General features: G+C 45.0%; 1 protein-coding gene across 1 annotated transcript; it reads left to right on the forward strand.

The window, feature by feature from the left end:
- The first annotated feature begins 353 nt into the window (after positions 1-353).
- LOC139408562 (histone-lysine N-methyltransferase EHMT1-like) lies at positions 354-20958 on the forward strand. The gene is made up of 27 exons (XM_071152612.1): positions 354-474; positions 4129-4216; positions 4816-5354; positions 5540-5696; positions 5922-6046; positions 6151-6315; positions 6516-6593; positions 6808-6919; positions 7029-7136; positions 8722-8858; positions 9045-9188; positions 9484-9719; positions 10500-10709; positions 10959-11041; positions 11205-11311; positions 11587-11709; positions 11966-12067; positions 12924-13028; positions 13176-13330; positions 13479-13637; positions 13863-14007; positions 14384-14461; positions 14541-14656; positions 14926-15012; positions 15161-15239; positions 15470-15645; positions 19111-20958. Exons 1-27 carry the CDS (start codon positions 451-453, stop codon positions 19286-19288), a joined length of 3816 nt encoding a protein of 1271 aa, XP_071008713.1. The 5' UTR covers positions 354-450; the 3' UTR covers positions 19289-20958.
- The last annotated feature ends 1600 nt before the right edge of the window (positions 20959-22558 follow it).

A 22558-nucleotide genomic window follows, 5' to 3' on the forward strand; every position in this document is an offset into this window, starting at 1 on the left:
TCTGTGGAGACCAATGCTTTGACAGAAGTAAGATGGTTGAAAGTCACTCCCATGTTGGTTACATTTGGGGCTCTTTGTCCTTGTGAAGGAGAGCATATGTTGGGTATTTAGGGTTCTGACTCACGTGCAGCTCTCCTCTTTGGCCCCTTGCCTAGCTACCTTCCCTCATTTTTTGTTGCTGTTCTTGAAATGGCTGCGCGCATTCATTAGCAAACAGGTTGCGAGCGAGAGAGACGGGGGAAAAAAGAGCCACTGAAATTTGAACTGACTGAGCATGCTCTGCGGAAGCCCTCTTAAGAGAGAGACCAACAGAGGGAGCTGCTGGGTCACATGACCAACAAGATTAATGTGTGCAAGTGGAGAGGACAAGGAAAAGAGGAATAATCCGTTCGAGACTCCCGCTCTCTCTCTCTTGCTCGCTCTCTCTGTCCCTCTCAACCACTCTCCTCAATGGAGCCCATCAGGAGAAAGCAGGTATGATGCTTGCTGCAAGCGCATATTTACCACAGGGAAGGAGACGTTAGCCTACACTTTCCCCTTGGTTGCTTTTGAATCGTCCTCTGTCGAGACACATTGAACTTGCTCTGTATTTCCATGTATTATTTTGTGGCTTTGTCGTCCCTGCCATTGAGATTTAGGCTGCTAGTCTGTCATTGGTTGCTTGGTCTGGTCTTTGCTCAAAGGAGGCAGTTCTTTGGCCCCTGGGAGGTGCAGCCAGAGTCCATGACAGAGGGCTTGAACAGAGCGCTTGATCAGTAATCAAGGAATTTTCAGCCTTATGTGATCTTTGATTGCAACATTGCATATGGAAGCAAACCTCTACTACCCTGTGGTGAAATGGTTAGTAATGCACTGTGTTCACCTGGGTCAGGGGTTAGGAAAATGTATTTTTTGTCTCACCGAGGTGTTTCGCCGATCCTGCTGTTTGAGAAATCTCCATGGATTGATTGCGTATTGTGCGAAAGGGACTCATTAGCTGTGCTTGGATCATTGACACAAGGGAAAGGAGCAGGCTACAGTAGGCTGGAGATGACTGCGTGCAGGGCAGAGATCGGACTTCCTGGTAATCTCGAATGGTTCTCCTTCCTGCCAGGCAGGCACTCTAGGACTGAGACCCATCCTCTTTTCAATCCTCTCTTTCTCCCTCTGCAGCCTTACCCTCTCCTTCAGGAACGGGCCAATAAGGTACTGCAGGGAAAATGTCCCATATGGTCAAAGACATTGGATAGAAACAGAAGAAAGAGGAATGACTTCAGAATAATTCTGTGCAATCTACAGCCTCGGGACCCAGGTCTTTATAATAGCCTAGCCTCTGCTGTCCCGTACCATGTTCACTCTACAGTGTGATGGTGCCTGTATTTTACACTCAAAATGGCTTTGTAACAATAGTTGATTTTTCAGTTTGGTGTAAATCCAAACTCCTCACTGTTTGTTCATGCTACCAACTTTCCTTTAGGGTGTTGCTGTCATGGGCAGTCTAACACCTGCAATAGGAGAAGGCTTAATTGTTTACTATGCTGGACTGTGTTAGTAGATGTTTTCTATTCGTTCACCATCTTTCATTAGCTAGACGAGCATAATTCAGGAGTCTGGCATCAGAAACAACCCAAGATAGCTAGGCCTATAGGCTGCACTGACCTCACTGCAATTAGAGATACTTGGCAGATAGAAGCACAGTCATGTTTAAATGACAGTGTCTGACTCTGATATCAACATTTTAAAAGCCTGTCTTACATTTTTTATATTTTTTACAATATCTCAGAATTTGTTTGGGTTTAGTTATATATTTTTGTAACAGGATTTTATTATGTAGCCTACATCTGTAATGATTCTGATCTGTCTTTTCTAATGTGCGCTAATTATTTTAGTACCCATAGGTGGATCTGCCTTTGAGCTCCCACCCCCCCCCACCCACGCAAATCCTGACTATGTCCCCCACCTAGTGGAAAAATGCAGCGTTGGCCACGTTGTGTCAGTAAACAATCTGGTTAGGAAATGGCGGAGCTCTGCAGACAGCTCTCCCCTCCCCCGCTCTTCTCTCTCCAATGGGCACGTTCCCTTTTTACCCACTAGGGGGAGGACTAAGGACATGGAGAAGCACGGTTAGAGAAGGTTTCTTGATACCATGAAGGAAGACTAAACGGTTTTCCTCCTCCCATATAGATGAGTGTCGAACCACACACCTTGGAACTCCTTGAATACCTTGGAGATCCTTCTTCTTTGGGTGCCTCAGCCTGACAGTTATCAGCTTGCTCTTGGGTGCTGCTAGTCACTCAGACGAGTAAGCCACATTTACCCTGTAACTGTTGAAAAAGCTAAATGTACATCTGTTTAATGTCGGAAGACTTAGTTTTTATATGGTTGTGATTTTTCATAAAACATCTAAGTCAAAGAGCATCTCTTCATTTCTTCATTGCATTTCTCTCATAACCCAGAGGATACAAGTTAGAGAATGCTCCGAATATTAATAGATTTGTCTGTAGAACCACTGAGTTACAAGTGTTGCTCTACAGACAGATCACTACATTGTCAAAAGCCTGGCAAAGGACACCAGTGTCTTTGTCCACTGGAGTGTCAGTGGTCATAGGCAATTCACATATCCCTTTGCTCAGACTTAAGAAATTAGCCTATTGGTTGGGTTACCTTCAAAAATTATATTGCTTGTTATTTCTATGGTGAATTATCAGCCTTAGCACCATGTTCTCTGTCAGGTGATGCTCCCCGTAGATTCTAGAGATGCATCCAGGTCACGAGAGCAGGGTCTCATGGCAAAAACCTCTTCCCTCAAATCTAGCAGCTAGGCTTAGGTGTCTTTTTTTTATTCTGACAGGCATTGGCCAGGCTAATCCTGAAGGACACATTGAAACGAGAGGCCTCTGTAACTGATCCAATAGATCCAGTCCTCGTCAGCTTTTGATAGCTGTGTGCCAAAAGGTGGGGGCCGTTCTGTGGCTGAGGTGACTGGTGGAAGGTGGCCGTGGACAGCTGGTGAAGAAGGCTAATGCTAGGCTAGGCTATATCCTCCAAAACCAAAGCACAAACTTGAGCTAATATAAGACTCTGTGTAGTGGCTCCCCTGCTGGAGACTGAGAGAAGGGTGCTTTAAGAGTAGACATTTTGTAGTGGTTTTAAAGCCAATTCATGGTTGATCTGAAAATGTGGTCGGAGGCGCCATATGGATGGTGTGACGCAATTGCAGAGCCTCCGGAGGCATGCAGAGACCAAAATGAACTCTGTAGCGCATCACTGTGCACCTCTCAAATTCTGTAACGTTGCGGAGGGCTCCTTATAACTCTGCATTGACATGACTGGTTGACGCTAGGTGTCGGCAGGAGGTCCTGTATAAACACAAACTCACTTCCTTCACAACAGTTCTGCGCTGCTCCATGAAGCGCAATAATGCTCCGACTTCTGCAGAGGCCCTATCACCATAAATGCTCCACGGCCAATGCTGTCTGGGGGCCGGTCTGGGGCCTGGGTTGTCACGGGGGAGGGGAAGATGGTGAATTTCCTTCCATTGCTGTTTTCTGGTGCTGATTGAAAATTGCATTACCTTGTATTGAGAGAGGCCAGGTGCATCAGTGAAACGAGGCAGAATGATGCAAGGCAAACAAGAACAGATTATGGATAGTTTTCCCTGAATAGGTCTTTACCATAACCATCATATTTGATGTGTGGTCCTGGTGCTAACCTTACCAATCACATTGTCTTAGGTCTCCGATAAGTTGTTTGAGCATGAGATTCCTCTTCTGGAGGTTTGAGACATTGTAGGTAAAGCTTTTCAGAATGCAGCTCTCTGGAGGTGGAGACACTGTTTGATTAATTTCCTACTGCTGTATGCTATTTCAACCATGGGGATCATACGCTTCCAATAATATTTCAACCTACCGCATTCTTTGAAATGTTCAGGCTAAGTTAAAAAATCAGGTGAAATTGTAAAGGACTGGCTACTTAGGTTAGGTTAATGAGTGCATTCTGTTAGTCTGTAACTTGTGTATGTGGAGACAGGCTCTGTTAGTGCATAGCAGGGCTGCTTATTTTCCAGCATGCTGCTGTATAGGACGTTCTCTGACCATAGTTGTGTTCTTGACGCTGTGTATGGCGTTAAGTGTATATGTGTGCTGTCAGCCCACAGGTCTGGCCAAAGGCAGAGTGGTTAAAGGGGAGTCCATGGAGGATGGGATGGAGTCACCTGGGGACCGAGCGGAGGAGGGAGGTGAGTTCATCTTTTAAGTCATCACAGCTAAACATGGCAAGGTGTACTCTGCCAAAATAAAGGAAGCATAAAGTGTCTTAATAGGGCCACCACAAGTCAGAACAGCTTCAATGTACCTGGGCATAGATTCAACAAGTGTCTGGAACTCTATTGGAGGGATGCAACACCATTCTTCCTCAATTCCATAATTCTTTTTTTTTTGTTGATGGTGGTGGAAAACACTCAGGCGCTGCTCTGGAATCTCCCATGTGTTCAGTTGGGTTGATCTGGTGACTGAGACGGCCATGGCATATGGTTTACATCCTCATTAAACCAATCAGTGATCACTCATGCCCTGTGGGTGGGGACGTTGTCAACCTATGGGGGCATAGCCGTGGTAGCCAAAATAATGGGATGTCCAGCAATGTTATACATGACCCTAAGCGTGATGTGATTTTAATTTCTGAATTAAGTCAGGAACCACACCTAAGCACCTGTTTTCAATACACATTGTATCCCTCATTCACTTAAGTGTTTTCATTATTTTGGCAGTTACCTGTATGTCCTCTCTTGAACTAACATAAGGCCATACTGTGAGTGACTGATATCTACTATTATAGATGCATCAAGAGACGAGGAGGTAGCTGCCAGACTGCAGTCCAGTCCCAGAGCAGAGGCGGAGCAAAATGGGACCTATGAGAGTGCAGAGTTGGGGAACAGACACAAGAACCCCACCCCCCTGGTCTCCCAGGCCAACGGGTCACAGGCGGCTACAGAGAATGGGATGATGGAGACGGACCTGCCTCACGGCTCCACCACCGGTAGTAACGGATATATCCTCAGCAAGCAGCAGGAGGGGGGGTCTTTGACGGGCTCGACGGCTGCCCCACACAGGACTAGCTGGTTGCCCTCAGGCACCACCATGATTGGACACGCCGCCAAAACTTTCCCGTCTTTGGCAGACGGGTGCGGCCACAGTCTGGGCGCAATAAGGACTGACACCCAGCAGGCCGGGTCCCCGTCGGGACAGGGGACCTCAGACGCAGAGACTAAAAACGGCACGTCCGCTAACGACTCCCCCGCCCCTTCCCCGCAGTCCATCGCCATACACAGAGCACGCAAAACCATGTCCATCCCAGCATCCAACCAGACACTAAAGGTAACTAACTTTAGCCTAGTAAAGAGGTAGTCCATTAATTGTTTTCGTCTTTGAATGAGACATAGTCCACATTGGACAGTGATTGCATGTTTTATTGGTTCTGCAACTGGTGAGGGAAGCGCAACAACAATATCAAGCATAGCCACCACTTGATTCACTGCTGTTTTTTTTTTTTATCCCCATAGCTTCTAAACAGGAAATTAACAGAACCAAACGGTGCAGACGAGGAGAGTCAGAATGGACCGGAGGAGGAGAAGTCCCAGCAGACGTCCCCCTCCCAGAACCAGTTACCTCCAAGCCAACGCGCTGTGCCGGCTGCAGCAACGGCCAAGTCCCAGACAGGTCAGACAGACCGTACTGGGCCCTGGAAGGGGAGGGACAGGGGTATAAGCCAAATAATCATCACAGTCCACACACAACAATGGAAATGCAGTTATATAATGGCAGGACTTTGCTTACTGAAGGCTATTTACTTGTTTCAAGGCTGCAAAAGCCAGAGGAGTATGAATGAGAGCTTCTGTAAAGAGGTTCATGGCTCCTTGAGCTCAATTGAACGCTCTCTTCCAGCATCGAGGAAGAAGAAACGGAAGATGGGAACATACAGTCTGGTCCCCAGGAAGAAAACCAAAGTGCTGAGGCAGGGGACGGTGCTGCAGATGTTTAGTCAACTTCAATCAACTCAAAGTGCACAGGTCTCACTTCCGTAGACTATCTTAACTGTTTTAGAATAAATGTATTGTAATTATGAGATTTAGCTATGTGTCATGTTGTAATATTACTCTGCTCCTCCTTGTAGTCTAAAGAGGTATCACACGTGAACGGGGAAAGGGTGGAGAACGAGTCGGAGGAGGAGGAAGGGTGGGAGGATGGAGAGGAGTGGGAGGAAGAGGTGGAGCAGGGTGGAGAGGAAGGTGTCCCCACAGCCCTGGAGAAGAGTCAAACATCAGGCCCTGCCCTTCAGGTGGGAACCTATTGACTTCATTATCTTAGTTTGCTTTACCTGGACCCCAGCTGATAACTTTGATAAAATGATGCTCCTTTTACATTCATAGGTATCACAGGTATCGAATCACAAATAATGTAGACCATTAAATCCCCCACCCCCCTTTCCAAATGGCCAAACCTCTTTGACATTGTGTGTTGTGATACTTGTCTGTTCAGGGGAAGCTGGGAGAGGAGCCGGACTCTGAGGAATCAGCTGAGGAGGAAGGTGAAGAAGAGGGGAACGAGTCAGACTTGGTAAGAACACACAATCATTGACAACAATTTAACCTTCTTTGAGTCCGCTGATTAGACCATCATCCAATGGCATGAAGGAGTGTTTTTCTGAACCCAAACATTATCAATGCACAGTCATTTTCTCTGTCTGTTTCACCATCAGAGTGAGGAATATATTGATGGTCATTGGAGAGAATAGAACTTTACATATCTCAATTGATCTGCTTTCACACAGAGCTCGGAATCCAGCGTGAAGAAGAGGTTGAAAAAGAAATCAAAGGGAGACTACTTCTTGCTCCGGCCATCCAGGAAACGGAATAGGAAGCCCAAGACTGAGGGACTCCCTGGTACAGAAACCCATCTTTCTGCCTTATGAGGACTATAATAAAGACTTGGAGATATCTCTTACCCCTGACTTTCTGCTCCCTGTGCTAGCTAACTCTCCTCACCTTTCAGGCACAGGGCCCCAGGGCCAGGCAGGCCTGAGTAAGGACAACACAGAGGTTCCCCTCCACTCACTCAACCTTAAAGCCAATGAAATGCTGCTCTCCCCACAGCACACAGGTGAGTGAGGCCTTATAGGAAGGAGTTGGTGATGGGGGAGTAAGAGAAGTAGGTAGTGGTATAGTTGAAAACTATATGTGGCCACCAGCTGCATTAAGCACTGCAGTGCATCTCATCCTCATGGACTGCAGCAGATTTGCCAGTTCTTACTGTGAGATGTTACCCCACTCTTCCACCAAGGCACCTGCAAGTTCCTGGACATTTCTGTAGGGAATGGCCCTAGCCCTCACCATCCGATCCAACAGGTGCCAGACGTGCTCAATGGGATTGAGATCCGGGCTTTTCGCTGGCCATGGCAGAACACGGACATTCCTGTATTGAAGGAAATCACACAACGAGCAGTATGGCTGGTGGCATTGTCATGCTGGAGGGTCATGTCAGGATGAGCCTGCAGGAAGGGTATCACATGAGGGAGGGTCATGTCAGGATGAGCCTGCAGGAAGGGTACCACATGAGGGAGGGTCATGTCAGGATGAGCCTGCAGGAAGGGTACCACATGAGGGAGGGTCATGTCAGGATGAGCCTGCAGGAAGGGTACCACATGAGGGAGGAGGATGTCTTCCCTATCATGCACAGCCTTGAGATTTCCTGCAATGACAACAAGCACAGTCCGATGATGCTGTGACACACCGCCCCAGACCATGACGGACTCTCCACCTCCAAATCGATCCCGCTCCAGAGTACAGGCCTCTGTAACGCTCATTCCTTCGACGATAAATGCTAATCCGACCATCACCCCTGGTGAGACAAAACCGTGACTCGTCAGTGAAGAGCACTTTTTTCCAGTCCTGTCTTGTCCAGCGATGGTGGGTTTGTGCCCATAGACGACGTTGTTGATGGTGATGTCTGGTGAGGACCTGCCTTACAGGACTATAAGCCCTCAGTCCAGCCTCTCTCAGCCTATTGCGGACAGTCTGAGCACTGATGGAGGGAATGAGCATTCCTGGTGTAACTCGGGCAGTTGTTGTTGCCATCCTGTACCTGTGCTATTCGGATGTGCAGGTGTTACACGTGGTCTGCCACTGCGAGGACGATCAGCCGCCCGTCCTGTCTCCCTGTAGTGCTGTCTTAGGCGTCTCACAGTACGGACATTGCAATTTATTGCCCTGGCCACATCTGCAATCCTCATTCCTCCTAGCAGCATGCCAAAGGCACGTTCACGCAGATGAGCAGGGTCCCTGGGCATATTTCTTTTGGTGTTTTTCAGAGTCAGCAGAAAGCCCTCTTTAGTGTCCTAAGTTTTCATAACTGTGACCTTAATTGCCTACCGTCTGTAAGCTGGTAGTGTCTTAACGACCGTTCCACAGGTGCATGTTCATTAATTGTTTATGGTTCATTGAACAAGCATGGGAAACATTGTTTAAACCCTTTACAATGAAGATCTGTGAAGTTATTTGGATTTTTAGGAATTATCTTTGAAAGACAGGGTCCTGAAAAAGGGACGAGTTTTGCTCTTTACGGTATATTTGTGTCTTTACAAATGAATCTCTATAAACTGTTGGAAAGAGCAGGAAACCTGTGTCTAGGAAGGGTCACATTGACATCTGTTGGATGAGCTGAGCTGAGTTGATGGTCCTCTGTGCAGGAGTTACTGGAGGTGTGGAGGAAGACATGGTGCCGGAGCTACCCCTCTGCAGCTGTCGCATGGAGACACCCAAGAGCCGGGAGATCCTCACACTGGCCGACAGGAAATGCATGGCCACGGAGAGCTTTGACCGACAGGTGAGCCTGACGCTTGGCCTCATCCTATTTTTATACTTATTCCATTCCGTATGTTCACTTACCACATTCTCTCCCTGTATCTTTGGCTGCCTCCTGATTCTCCATTCTTTTCTACACTGGGAAAATGCTGGGAAATTGGGGTGCAGCCTTTGTTTCTCACTCAAATCTCTTTCCTTCTCCCCACAGCTGAGCAGATGTCAGAGTGCGGTTCTAAAGCATGAGATGATGCGTCCTTCGAACTCTGTGCAGCTGCTGGTGCTGTGTGAGGACCACCGGGCCGGCATGGGAAAACACCAGTGCTGCCCCGGCTGTGGCTTCTTCTGCAGGGCTGTAAGTACTGGGACCTCCCTGGGGTGGGAATGGGAAAACACCATCTAATTCTGAGTCAGTAGAAAGTGTCTTGTAGTAAGCCAGTAAAAGCTTTGGTTCTAGTTATAGTGATGGTTCTTGTTAGGGCACCAATATGTTTTCCTGGTCATGTCCTGTGTTTAGGAAAAACCCCTGGCACTATGTAAACCACTGAACTATCGATGGGCTTAATTTTGTGATCAAGTTCCTAAACATAACAGTTCTACTGGGATTTTCCAGCTGTAGTCAAACTGACCTAGCTGTGTTTGGGTTGTAGGGGACCTTCATGGAGTGCCAACTGGATGTCAACATCTCCCACCGTTTCCACCGGGCCTGTGCCTCGGTGCTGAAGGGCCAAACCTTCTGTCCACACTGTGGAGAGGAGGCCAGCAAGGCCAAGGAGGTCACCATTGCCAAGGCCGACACCACCTCCACCATGCCCGCCACACATGCTGCACACGGCCCTGCCACCCCCGGGGCTACAGAGGGCAGGGCAGACACCACCACTGGGGGGTAGGTTCACAGCACTGTTTGGAGTAATGGGGGGGGGGGGAGATCCATTGCAGTCTATAGCATTTTCGTCAATACATATAACTGTCAAAATAAAGGAAACACTTGAGTAAATGAGGGATACAATGTATACTGAAAGCAGGTGCTTTCACACAGGTGTGGTTCCCGAGTTAATTAATCAGTTAACATGCCATCATGCTTAGTCATGTATAAAAATGCTGGGCAGGCCATTATTTTGGCTACCATGGCTATGCCCCCATCCACATGGCATGAGTGTTCCTGATTGGTTTGACGAGAATAAAAACGATGTAAACCATATGCCATGGCCGTCTGTCACCAGATCTCAACCCAAATGAACAATTAAGGGAGATTCTAGCACCTGAGACAGCGGTTTCCACCACCTCTAACAAAACACCAAATTCTGGAATTTCTCATGGAAGAATGGTGTTGCATCCCTCCAATAGAGTTCCAGACACTTGTAGAATATATGCCAAGGTCCATTGAAGCTGTTCTGGGTTGTTGTGGCCCAAGAAGGCTTGCATGCTATCAAAATACCCTTACCTCGGCCTCAAACGAGGGGCACTTCAATACAGCAGCATTAAATCCACTACGCCCATGGAGCTATACATCAATAAAACATATTTGGAGGATGATGAAGTGATATAGTGGTGGAAAGAGGGGGTTTCCTATTACACCTCCCTTTCAGTCTGAGAAGAGGTCACTGGTACTTTGAACCGTATCACTCTTCTGTTGTAGTAGTCAGGCATTCTGTGTGTGTTTCAGTCTATCCTGTTTCTCTGTGGGAGGTGATATAAGTGGCCGAGCAGACAGCTCTCTCTCCATCCCCCCTGGGCACACACCGGACACCTCCTTCCCTGGGGGCTCCAGAACCGGAGTACTGCCTCCTGCGGTGGGGATCGGGATGGTCATAGGAGTGGGCACCACCCCTAAAGAGACCTTGGAGAGCATCCTGCTGGCACTGGACACAGAGAAGTAAGACACTACCAACACTCAGGGTTGAGAAGAATGCTGCTCTACTATGCACTTGTTAGGCTAAATTGTTTCAGATTGTTATTAGTATTGTGAAAAGTGCATTGTACAGTACATTCTTTTGACGTTCTTGTGTGCTTTGCTCATGTTTATGCACGTTCAATTATCTATCTGTTTTCTATCAAGATTTTCCTGTTATTGTGAGGGTGTGTGTATTCCTTTGACTGACTTTCTCCATGTGTCGTGCATCAGACCCAAGAAGCTGCGGTTTCACCCCAAGCAGCTGTTCATCTCTGCCAAACAGGGCGAGCTACAGAAGGTCCTTCTCATGCTGGGTGAGGGAGATGCCTTCAGTAAAACCTCAGTGGGCCAGGATGTTTATATTAATCAATCAACAAAAGTCATTATCTGGCCATTCACTCTTTATAACTGGTTCTGTGGTTGGGATTTTGTGATTAAAAAAATATATATATATCTTTCTGCATCTCTGTCCACTAGCGGATGGGATGGACCCTAACTTTAAGATGGAGAGCCAGAGCAGACGCACCCCCCTCCATATAGCAGCTGCGGCAGGCCACCAGGAGATCTGTCACCTGCTGGTTCAGGTGATGGTTGGCTATGGTTCCCCCTGGCAGTGGATGAGTGATGGGGGAGACAATGCATTACTTGGACATGCAGAATAGAGCTTTTCAGAATGGGTTCACTGGTATCTGTCGTGTGACTCACCAGCTTATCATGTTGAACATGGATTGACATCTTATAATGGACTCGTGTTAATTTTGATCAGACAATATTTTCATATTTTGACATTGTATAAGGACATGTCCATAGTATTGATGAGTAGATTGATCCAGTTTTGATGTCCCTCCCTACCTACCAGTCTGGTGCTAACCTGGACATCTGTGATGAGGACCAGCGCACACCCCTGATGGAGGCCTGTGAGAACAACCACCTGGAGACAGTCCGCTACCTACTGAGTGCAGGAGCCATCGCCAGCCACAAGGTGGGTCAACCAACCCCCTCTTTCCACCATTATATCACTTCCACATCATCCTCCAAAGTTGTTTTATTGATGTATAGCTCCATGGGCGTAGTGGATTTAATGCTGCTGTATGTAGGTGCCGCTCTTGTTTTAGGCGTAGGTAAGGGTATTTTGATAGCATGCAAGCACTGTTGGTTGGTTATTAGATGGTTGCATTGCATTACAGTGCACATCTTATGACAGGAGCAATGTGTGTTGACTTCCCTCTGTTTTCCAGGATGTGGAGGGGTTCACGTGTCTCCACCTAGCTGCTAAGATTGGCCATTACAACATCGTGGAGCATCTCCTCTCCACAGGACTCATAGACATCAACTGTCAGGTGAGTTCTGTCCTTTTCAGTCATAAACCAGTGAAATCCAAGTTTATTTGAGCATAATTGTAATTCTGCACAATCAAGTTTAGTCCCTCAAGAAGGTTATGGCTTAGGATGGCACATGTTGGTTGTACTACTGAAGTCAACCAGAACCAAGAATGCTTTCATGTTGATCCAGTTCTATTTTCCTCTGGCCTGTGTGTCATCCTCTCACTAGTGGCCTTTCTGTAGAGGTCTGATTCTCCTCCCGGTGGGTGTGCTGCCCCCATCCACTCGACATGTGTCCCTAATAGTATTCTCTTACTTTGCAGCCGCTGCGGAATTATCAGCTCTTTCCCAGCATGCATTAGTTAGGATTGCAGCTCCCCTGCTGTGTGATAACCTATTAGATTGTGTAAAGCTATACACTGCCGAGTAAGTTGCCTTTGACCTCTATTCTGGCCATCTCTCCAAAACGGTTGTTTCTCTTTGCCTCTAAAAATGTATCTCATATCAATGACGTGTGGCAGGGATGCTTAGCATTTCAAAAGGAGATATCTTTCGTCCTTTGTATGCCACCATCAAAGGCCCTCTGACGCCATATGCCTGTGGGACTGCACAGTTTAGAACCCCAGTGTGGTATTTGAAGTGATTGACCTTGCTACAGGTATTGCGCGATTATGGCATTCTTTGTCCTTGTGGTGGTAACCCTGCCACCTAAGCTTGGTCTCTGAGCTCTTGAATAGAAATACATCCTCACCCTCTTATAATACAATCTCTTGGAGAAGGTTAGTGAACTTGCTCATCGTTATATCCAGGACATTTAAACCAATCCTGTACTGTAGGGGACCATTCTTAAAGCTATGATGTTGCTACTCTCTAGGACGATGGCGGTTGGACGGCCATGATCTGGGCAACGGAGTATAAGCACCTAAACCAGGTGAAGCTGCTTCTCATTAAAGGGGCTGACATCAACATCAGGGACAAGGTCAGTAACCATGTGCAACTGAAGGTCCTCATGACCTCCCCCAAGCCAAATTGTTTCAATGGCTTTGTGTCTGACTTATGTCTATGACTGTTATGGCTTTGTTTTGTCTGACTTGTGAATTTGCTGCTGTTTGTTGTCGTTTTGAAGGAGGAGAACATCTGTCTCCACTGGGCTGCATTCTCTGGCAGTGTGGAGATTGCTGAGCTCCTCCTAGAGGCCAAGTGTGATCTCCACGCTGTCAACATCCATGGAGACTCCCCTCTGCACATCGCCGCGCGGGAGAACAGGCTTGAATGTGTCACGTGAGTAAAGGTTGAGGGGAAATGGCTCTGGTGATTCAGCAATAAGTAATAAAATCGCCATCTACAGCACTGGTATGGATGTAGCCTCCATTATTATAACCACCATCTAGTACACTTAAGTGATGTGTTGAAGTCTGTGGTCCCTCAGACTCTTGCTGTCTCGTGGGGTGGATGTCAACTTGAAGAACCGCGAGGGGGAGACCCCGCCGGACTGCTGCAGCCGCAGCTCCAGGGTGTGGCTCACACTTCAAACAAACAGGAGGATTAGGGAGGCCAGGTGCAGCAAGGGGGAGGAGGTCCTTAACAGGTAGAATCCCTTGTTCTCTCTCATTTTCTCTCACAATAATCTCCTGCATTACGCTCTTAGACATTTATTTTTCTCTCGTTGGCAATGCATGGTACCCTTTCTTCTCCTTTTATCTCTCCTTCACTTGTGGCTACCTCCTTTGTTTTGATAATTTGATAATAATGCATTGATAGTCTAACACTGAGTCCACTGGGACCTGAGCCTCCATCTCCCTCCACACTACAGAGACATAGCCCGGGGGTATGAGAGAGTTCCAGTCCCCTGTGTCAACTCGGTGGATAGTGAGCCCTGTCCGGACAACTATAAATACGTGCCAGACAACTGTGTCACCTCCCCCATGAACATAGACAAGAACATCACACACTTACAGGTGGGTAATGTTTCTGGATAGACCATCATATAGTTGATCATGCTTACAGGCCAGCACCGGGGTGGGCAACATACCCATTCAATCTGTCCCGTGGGAGGTTTGGGTAAACAAAGTAAATGGCAAAAAAAAAAAAATCCTGTCTAAAACTAGATTAAGTATGTCGAATTATAAGGAACCTATACTTTTAAATTAGACTTTTTTTTTCTGGCCCGCAAATTGCTTTTGACAAACAAATCTGTTTGAAGAAATATTTGCGGCCTACTGCTGAATGGGATTTCAAAAATGTGGTGCTCAAGACAATTTTTACTGCCCACCCCTGGGATAGCATGTCATGAAAGATTAAATGACCATCTCTTTTCATCCCTGCTGTCTACAGTACTGTGTGTGTAAAGACAACTGCTCCTCAAGCAGCTGCATGTGTGGCCAGCTCAGCCTACGCTGTTGGTATGACAAGGTAAGGCCGAGTACTTCACTATTGTTGACAAAGTGATGATCTTGCATAATCGTAATTTCTGTTCCGTGACTGTTCTCAGAATGGTCGTCTGCTCCCCGAGTTCTATCGCGAGGAACCGCCCCTTATCTTCGAGTGTAACCACGCCTGCTCCTGCTGGAGAACCTGCAAGAACCGTGTGGTCCAGAACGGACTGAGGTACCGTACCAAGACCGCCTCACATGGTCACACTGACGGCCAAATTTCCTGTCTATACATACTACCATATTTATGAAACCAAGCAAACACTTGTCAACCCTATTGATAAGAACATCTAAATCAAAAAAATGTATTTTAATGACAGTCAATCAGCAGTCCTTCATGGGAAAGTTTTCATTGATTTGACTTCCCAAATCCATGTGAGGATGATGTTTGGGAGATGAGTGTGTTGTAAGAACATCAATGCTGAAAAAGTTTGTTTTTCTCAGGGTCCGGCTCCAGATGTTCCGGACCAGTCGGATGGGCTGGGGGGTCCGGACACTGCAGGAAATTCCTCAGGGGACCTTTGTGTGCGAGTGAGTCCCAGACGTACCCCTTTCACAATGCATAGTTCAGCTTTATTTTGCTGCAAGTTCTTAATGATTTCCCATGCAATGTCATCTGTGTGGTGCTGCATTGATATTTGTGGTGTTGGTGGGTCCGGGCCCCACTTCTTGTCCACAGGTACGTGGGGGAGATAATCTCTGATGCAGAGGCAGATGTCAGGGAAAACGACTCCTACCTGTTCAACCTGGATAGCAAGGTAGGGATCAGTGCTACTAGGACAAATCCTAAATGTAACTCGTTATCTCAACTCAATCTGTTACCCAGTGATCAAAAATTAAATATATTCCTGTCGCTTGAGGCCTTTTCTTGTGGGGATTCTAAAACACTCTATTCTTCTGATAATTGTCTTTGTTATTCTCTTTATCTCTACACAGCAGATCCTGCTTTATTCATTATCATCCATTTATGGGTATTCTTTGGTTGCAGGTGGGTGACGTGTACTGCATAGATGCCCGTTTCTATGGCAACATCAGCCGGTTCATCAACCACATGTGTGAGCCGAACCTATTCTCCTGCCGGGTGTTCACGACACACCAGGACCTGCGCTTCCCCCATATCGCCTTCTTCGCCTGCGAGACCATCAAGGCTGGGGAAGAGCTAGGGTAAGGGTCATGTACAATGCATTCTGAAAGTATTCAGACCCCTGGACCTTTTCCATATTTTGTTACATTTTACAGCCTTATTCTAAAATGGATTACATTGTTTTTTTCCCCCTCATCAATCTACACACCATACCCAATAATAACAAAGCAAAAACAGGTTTTTAGAAATGTTTGCAAATATATTCCAAATAAAAAACATCACATTTACATAAGTATTCAGACACTTTACTCAGTACTTTGGGAGCGATTACAGCCTTGGGTCTTCTTGGGTATTACGCTACAAGCTTGGCACATCTGTATTTGGGTAGTTTCTCCCATTCTTCTCTGCAGATCCCCTCAAGCTCTGTCAGGTGTCTCTGCACAGCTATTTTCAGGTCTCTCCAGAGATGTTCAAGTCTGGCCTCTGGCTTGGCTAGTCAGGGATATTCAGAGACTTGTCCCAAAGCCACTCCTACATGGTCTTGGCTGTGTGCTCAGGGTCGTTGTCCTGTTGGAAGGTGAACCTTCACCCCCAGTCTGAGGTTCTGAGCGCTCTGGAGCAGGTTTTCATCAAGGATCTCTCTGTACTTTGCTCCGTTAATTTTTCCCTCGATCCTGACTAGTCTCCTCGTCCCTGCCACTGAAAAACATCCCCACAGTATGATGCTACTGCACCCATGCTTCACCATAGGGATGGTCACAGGTTTCCTCCAGACCTGACGCTTGGTATTCAGGCCAAAGAGTTCAATCTTGGTTTCATCAGACCAGAGAATTTGTTTCTCATGGTCTGAGAGTCCTTTAGGTGCCTTTTGGCGAACTCCAACCGGGCTGACATGTGCCTATTGTTTTTTGTTGTTGTAACCTTTTATTTAACTAGGCAAGTCAATTAAGAACAAATTCTTATTTACAATGACAGCCTACCCCGGCCAAACCCTAACCCTGATGATGCTGGGCCAATTGTGTGCCGCTCTATGGGACTCCCAATCACGGCCGGTTGTGATACAGCATGGAATCGAACCAGGGTCTGTAGTGACGCCTCTAGCACTGAGACGCCACTCGGGAGCTTTTTACTGAGGAGTGGCTTCCGTCTGGGCACTCTACCATAAAGGTTTGATTGGTGGATTGCTGCAGAGATGGTTGTCCTTCTGGAAGGTTCTCCCATGTCCACAGAGGAGCTCTGGCAGTGACCATCGAGTTCTTGGTCACCTCCCTGACCACGGCCCTTCTGCCCTGATTGCTCAGTTTGGCCGGGTTCAAAACTTATTCCATTTAAGAATGATGGAGGCCACTGTGTTCTTGGGGACTTTCAATGCTGCAGAAATGTTTTGGTATCGTTCCCCAGATCTGTGCCTCGACACAATCTTGTCTCGAAGCTCTATGGACAATTCCTTCAACCTTGTGGCTTGGTTTTTGTTCTGACATGCACTGTCAACTGTGGGACTTTATATAGACAAGTGTGGGCCCTTTCCAAATCATGTTCAATCAATTGGATTTTCCACAGGTGGACTCCAAGTTGTAGAAATATCTCAAGGATGATCAATAGAAATGATCAGGATGCACCTGAGCTCAATTTCAAGTCTCATAGCAAAGGGTCTGAACACTTATGTAAATATGGTATTTAATCAATTTGAGTAAGGCTGTAACGTAACAAAATGTGGAAAAAGGAAGGAGTATTCCCATCCTTTCACTTTTCCAACGTTTTGTTGTTACAGCCTGAATTTAAATGTATTAAATAGAGATTTTGTGTCACTGGCCTACACACAATACCCCATAATGTCAAAGTGGATATATGTTTTTTGAAATTTGTACAAATTCATAAATGAAAGGCTTTCAGGCTTTCTCTTGAGTCAAGTATTCAACCCCTTTGTTATGACAAGCCTAAGTAAGCACATTTTTACTCCTGAACAGAGGTGCCCAATGTAAACTGCCTGTTACTTAGGCCCAGAAGCTAGGATATGCATATAATATTGGATAGAAAACACTCTAAAGTTTCCAAAACTGTTCAAATAATGTCTGAGTATAACAAAACTGATATAGCAGGTAAAAACCCGAGGAGAATCCATCCGGGAATTTTGAGGTCACCACTCATTATAATGGCTGTCTATGGGAATATGAATATAATACCTCCCAGATTGCAGTTCCTAGGACTTCCAGTAGATGTCAACAGTCTTTAGAAAGAGTTTCAGGCTTGTTTTTTGAAAAATGAGCTGGAATTTGTAGTTTTTCTAAGTGGCTCCCATTTTGGCTGTAGTGTTGTGGTGCGCGTCAGTGAGGGCGTGCACTTCATTATTTAGCTCCGGTAATGAACATACTATTCTGTCTTAAATGTTATCATTTATTTACATATTAGGGTACCTGAGGATTGATTAGAAACGTTGCTTGACTTGTTTGGATGAAGTTCATTAGTAACTTTCGGGATTCATTTATATGCATTTTGAACAAGGGAAACTGGTAGATTACTGAGTCAAGCGCGCCAACTAAACTGACTTTTATGGGATATACAAAAGGATAATTTGTTATGTAGCTGGGACCCTTGTGATTGCAACCAGAGGAAGATCTTCAAAGGTAAGTGATTTATTTTATCGCTATGCCTCTGCTTGGTTGGAAAATGTATGTAATGCTTTTGTGTGCATGTTGCTTTCTTCAGATAATCACATGGTGTGCTTTCGCCGTAAAGCCTTTATTGAAATCTGACAGAGTGGCTGGATTAACAAGAAATTAAGCTTTTAAACAATGTAAGACACTTGTATTTTTATGAATGTTTAATATTACGAAATTTGAATTATTTTGCGCTCTGCAATGTCACCGAATGTTTTCGAGGTGGGGTGCTAGCGGCACGTCTATCCCAAAGAGGTTTTTAACATGATAGTAATTCAACAATCTCATCTCTGTACCCCACATATAGATAATTGTATAAGGTCCCTCAGTTGATTAGTGAATTTCAAACACAGTTTAAACCACAAAGACCAGGGAGGTTTTCCAATGCCTCGCAAAGAAGGGTACTGCGAATATCCCTGTGAGCATGGTCAAGTTATTCATTACACTTTGGATGGTGTAGCAATACACCCAGTCACTCCAAAGATACAGGCGTCTTTCCTAACTCAGTTGCCCGGAGAGGAAGGTAACCTCAGCAATTTCATCATGAGGCCAATAGTGACTTTAAAACAGTTAGGGTTTAATGGGTGTGAAAGGATTTGTTTTTTTGAAGTTTTCCATTTTGTCATTAGAGTATTTTGTGTATATCGTTAACAAAACATGACAATTAAATCCATTTCACCTTGTGAATACTTTCTGAAGGCACTTTAATATGTTTTACTTGGCACACGGTCAAGTTATTACCAGTCTTTGGAAGTTATTACCCTGTAAGCATATTTAAGTTTAATTCTGTTTTCTTTGGTTTTTTTTGGCCTTTAATAATTTTGTTCCCCCTAAAATCAAGATTAGGTTGCTTGATTTAAGATTTCTCTCCAACCCCTCATCTCTCAGGTTTGACTACGGTGACAATTTCTGGGAAATCAAGGGACAGCACTTTAGCTGTGAGTGCGGCTCTCCCAAGTGCAAGCACTCGGCAGCGACCATCGCCCTGCGCCAGGCAGACAGCTCACCCCTGGACCAGCAGTCCAGCGCCCTCCCTGACACCAGCTCCTCCACCACCCCTTTCTGAGCCCCCTCTCCCACCCCCACAAAAAGGACTTCCAGACCAGTGGAGATATGTCTCCATTCCCCCAAACAGCAACCTCCACCCCTAGGCCGTACGTCCCCAGACGCCCCACCTCCATCCCCAGTTTAATCATCACCTTCAGGCCTGTGGAGCCCATCACTGAGACCTAAAATCAACCCCACAGAAACCCACCTGCTTCATGTTTCAACCAGCTCTAACATCACCTCCTTACCAGCACAAACTCTGAACTTCTGCTAAAACTCACCCTCAGTGCAGGACATATTGGACAGGAAGCCAGTCTGTTTGTTGACATGTGTCCGAAAGCACTATGAACAACTTTTATGAGAAGAAAAAAACACTACTATGAGCCTGGCTCTTGTTTTGTTTCCCATTGTCATTCTCAAACCGGCTTTGTGCTCAGTTCTGGGTAATAGTGTTTCCTGGCCCTTGGTCTGAATTAAGTTTGTACTAAGCAACAATGTATATCTATCCATGAAAAATATTTCCACTGTGCGAAAGGCATTTGTAGCATAGGACTGCCCTTACCCTCTCACATGATACCACAGAAATGAGAAATGTTCATGCACAATTTGAGACGTTTGATGTATTTACCTCATGCTATAGTTTGATTGCAAAGGGGACAGAGGACTTAGGTCACAATCATGTATGTTTCTACTGGACTTCTTCTCTTGAGCATTTCTACAGGAAAATAATTGTCAGTGCTAGATATCAATTATGAAAACAAAAAATAATTTTGAATTAACTTTATATTCAAATCTAATTTGAAATCTAATGTTATATTCTGTTACATTTAGTCAAGTGTATTGTATGCAGAATCAGGTTATGGAAAGACCTTTTGATAATGATCATGAGTACAACATTTGAAGTCAATGAGAATACTAACCAATCATCTCACTGTTCTGTTTCGATGGGCGAAGTAAAGTTGACACTGACCAGTAAAGGCAGGTGCAATCTGTTTTGACCACAAACGAGTGGCAGATTCTGTCAGTTCTGGCATGAATTTCTCTTCAACACAATGGTCCTTTTCTATTAAATACTTTTCTTCTGGAAGCGGTATATGCGTATGTGAAAGGTGGTGTGACATCAAATTGCCCAACTGTAAGGGTGTCAAGATTGCAAAAGGGTTGAGGTGGGAGTTGACTAAGCTGTACAGTTATGTACTATACTGTACCTACAAAATTAAAGCGGGTGGCTTTTTATTTTTTATCTGCAGGATTTTTAAGCATGTTTAAGGCTGACACCTTGAATATTAAGTTTTAAATATATTTTACACAATTCTGGAGGGACTGCATTGGGGTTGACTGTTAATGGGGTGAGATGCAAGCAAATTCTGCTGCCAATGTTTTCTTTTCCTTTTGTTGATTTTGCAAATTATTTTTCTTTTTACATTTAACTTCAGTTTTGTATCTGTAGTTACTGTAGTTTTAGCCTGTATCAATTTTGTTACACCATTTCATGTTGATGGAAACCTACACATTATTCCTATGTATTTAATGTGGTTAGTACAGTAGTGACTCTTGTGCACATTTTCAAAGGTATGAATATAAAAAGGTTATACAAAATTATTTACTTTCTGTTACATATTTCTGGACCGTGAAACATCCATCTAATTGGTTGTATCTTTCTTTTTCAATAAATTTACTACTAATGGATATGGCTGCCAGGTTTTATTAAGAGCATTATGAGTGCGGTGGGCCACACCAAACAGGTTCCGGGGGATGAGGATTTTTGGAAGAGAAGATTTAAGAGGAAGCCTGAGAAAAACCTGGAGACAGAAGCTTGAGGCAGATGGTGCCTTCGGAAAGTATATGACCTTTTTACACATTTTGTTGTTAGTCTTTAATACATTTTAAATTCATTTAGATTTTTTTTTTGTCACTGGCCTACACCCAATATCCTGTGTCAGTGGAATTATGTTTTTAGAAATGTTTACAGATTAATTAAAACTGAAAAGACGAAATATCTTGTCAAGTATTCAACCACTTTGTTATTGCAAGCATAAATATGCTCAGTTGCGTGTGAAGACAAACACCATTTGTAAATACAACATATTTATTTTCCCTTTTGTGCTTTAACTATTTGCATGTCATTACAACACTGTATGGCTTTTGAAATGTCTTTACTCACAGAAGTTCCAAAAGAATGTTTACTGTTTATTTCACCGTTTATCTGCGTCACTTGTTTAGGCAACGTTAACATATTTTTCCCATGCCAATAAAGCCCTCAATGATTTGAAATTGAATTGAGAAGCCCAACTCGGCGGAAAATCTGTGTCCAGCAGGTGGCGTTTTTCCCACCAAGCAATTACTTTTTATATGGAGGTCAATTAGTGTCGAATTTGGCTTATTTCCTAGGTGAGGTTTATTTGATCGAATAGAAGGGACGTAATGCTTGAGTTGTTTGTGTACTGATATAAGTAGGACACGTGACATCCCGGAAACTATTAGCGAAACACTATCGGATTTGCCTCGAGATGGCTATGCATATTCATGGTATTTTGTTTATTTATTTATTTTATTTCATGAGGTATGAGGCTAGTAGCACAGCATATTCTCTCCACAGTATACAGCCGGTTGATGTCAACAACCCTCATCAAAGGCGGGAGCAAGACAACCCGCGTGCCGTTATGTGGACAACGACTCCCATTGTTTGGGCAGAGAGAGATGTACAGTGGATTGTCAGTATATCCATAATCTTTGGATCAGTGTAGATCCGCAATAAAAATCTCTGGGGGGGGGGGGTGATGGTTTGGAGATGACAGCCTAATACAGACAGAAGCATATTTGTTCTACGAAATATACTATATTCCCAAAGAAATGTATTCTCCAATATTTTATTTTCTGTTAGGATGTGTGCGCTGAACTGGCATGCATGATTGTTGATGACATTCCAATGTTCAGATGAAGGGAATTAAGGTCTTTAATGCGCACCACAGCAGCGCTCAACTCAGATAGCGGTGTGTAGCCTACTTTAGCTGTTATTAAAACAAGTTATCAGACAATGCACTATTATTAATGCAATCGTGGGAAAAGCAGTTTTGGCAAATGCATTTTGAAAGTAGTTTTTGCCTTTGTTTAAAAAAAGAGGGCGGGCCTCAGTTTTGCATTGATACCACGTTTAATATTCTACTGCTTCAATTGCACGTGTGGCATTGTTTTCACAAATGCAGTTTTGCAACCGGAGCTTCAAGCATGGTTTAGGCGCAGGTACTAAACAGAGCTCTTAAAAGGTGCAATATTGTCTTAAAAGGAC

Source organism: Oncorhynchus clarkii, chromosome 5 (assembly GCF_045791955.1).
Source record: "Oncorhynchus clarkii lewisi isolate Uvic-CL-2024 chromosome 5, UVic_Ocla_1.0, whole genome shotgun sequence".
Classification (NCBI taxonomy): Eukaryota; Metazoa; Chordata; class Actinopteri; order Salmoniformes; family Salmonidae; genus Oncorhynchus; species Oncorhynchus clarkii.

Coding starts and splice junctions, on each gene's coding strand:
- LOC139408562 (XM_071152612.1), top strand. CDS start 451: ATGGAGCCCATCAGGAGAAAGCAG. Junction 13,638..13,862: donor GGGGAGGAGGTCCTTAACAG/GTAGAATCCCTT, acceptor TCCACACTACAG/AGACATAGCCCGGGGGTATG. Junction 14,462..14,540: donor TACGCTGTTGGTATGACAAG/GTAAGGCCGAGT, acceptor GACTGTTCTCAG/AATGGTCGTCTGCTCCCCGA.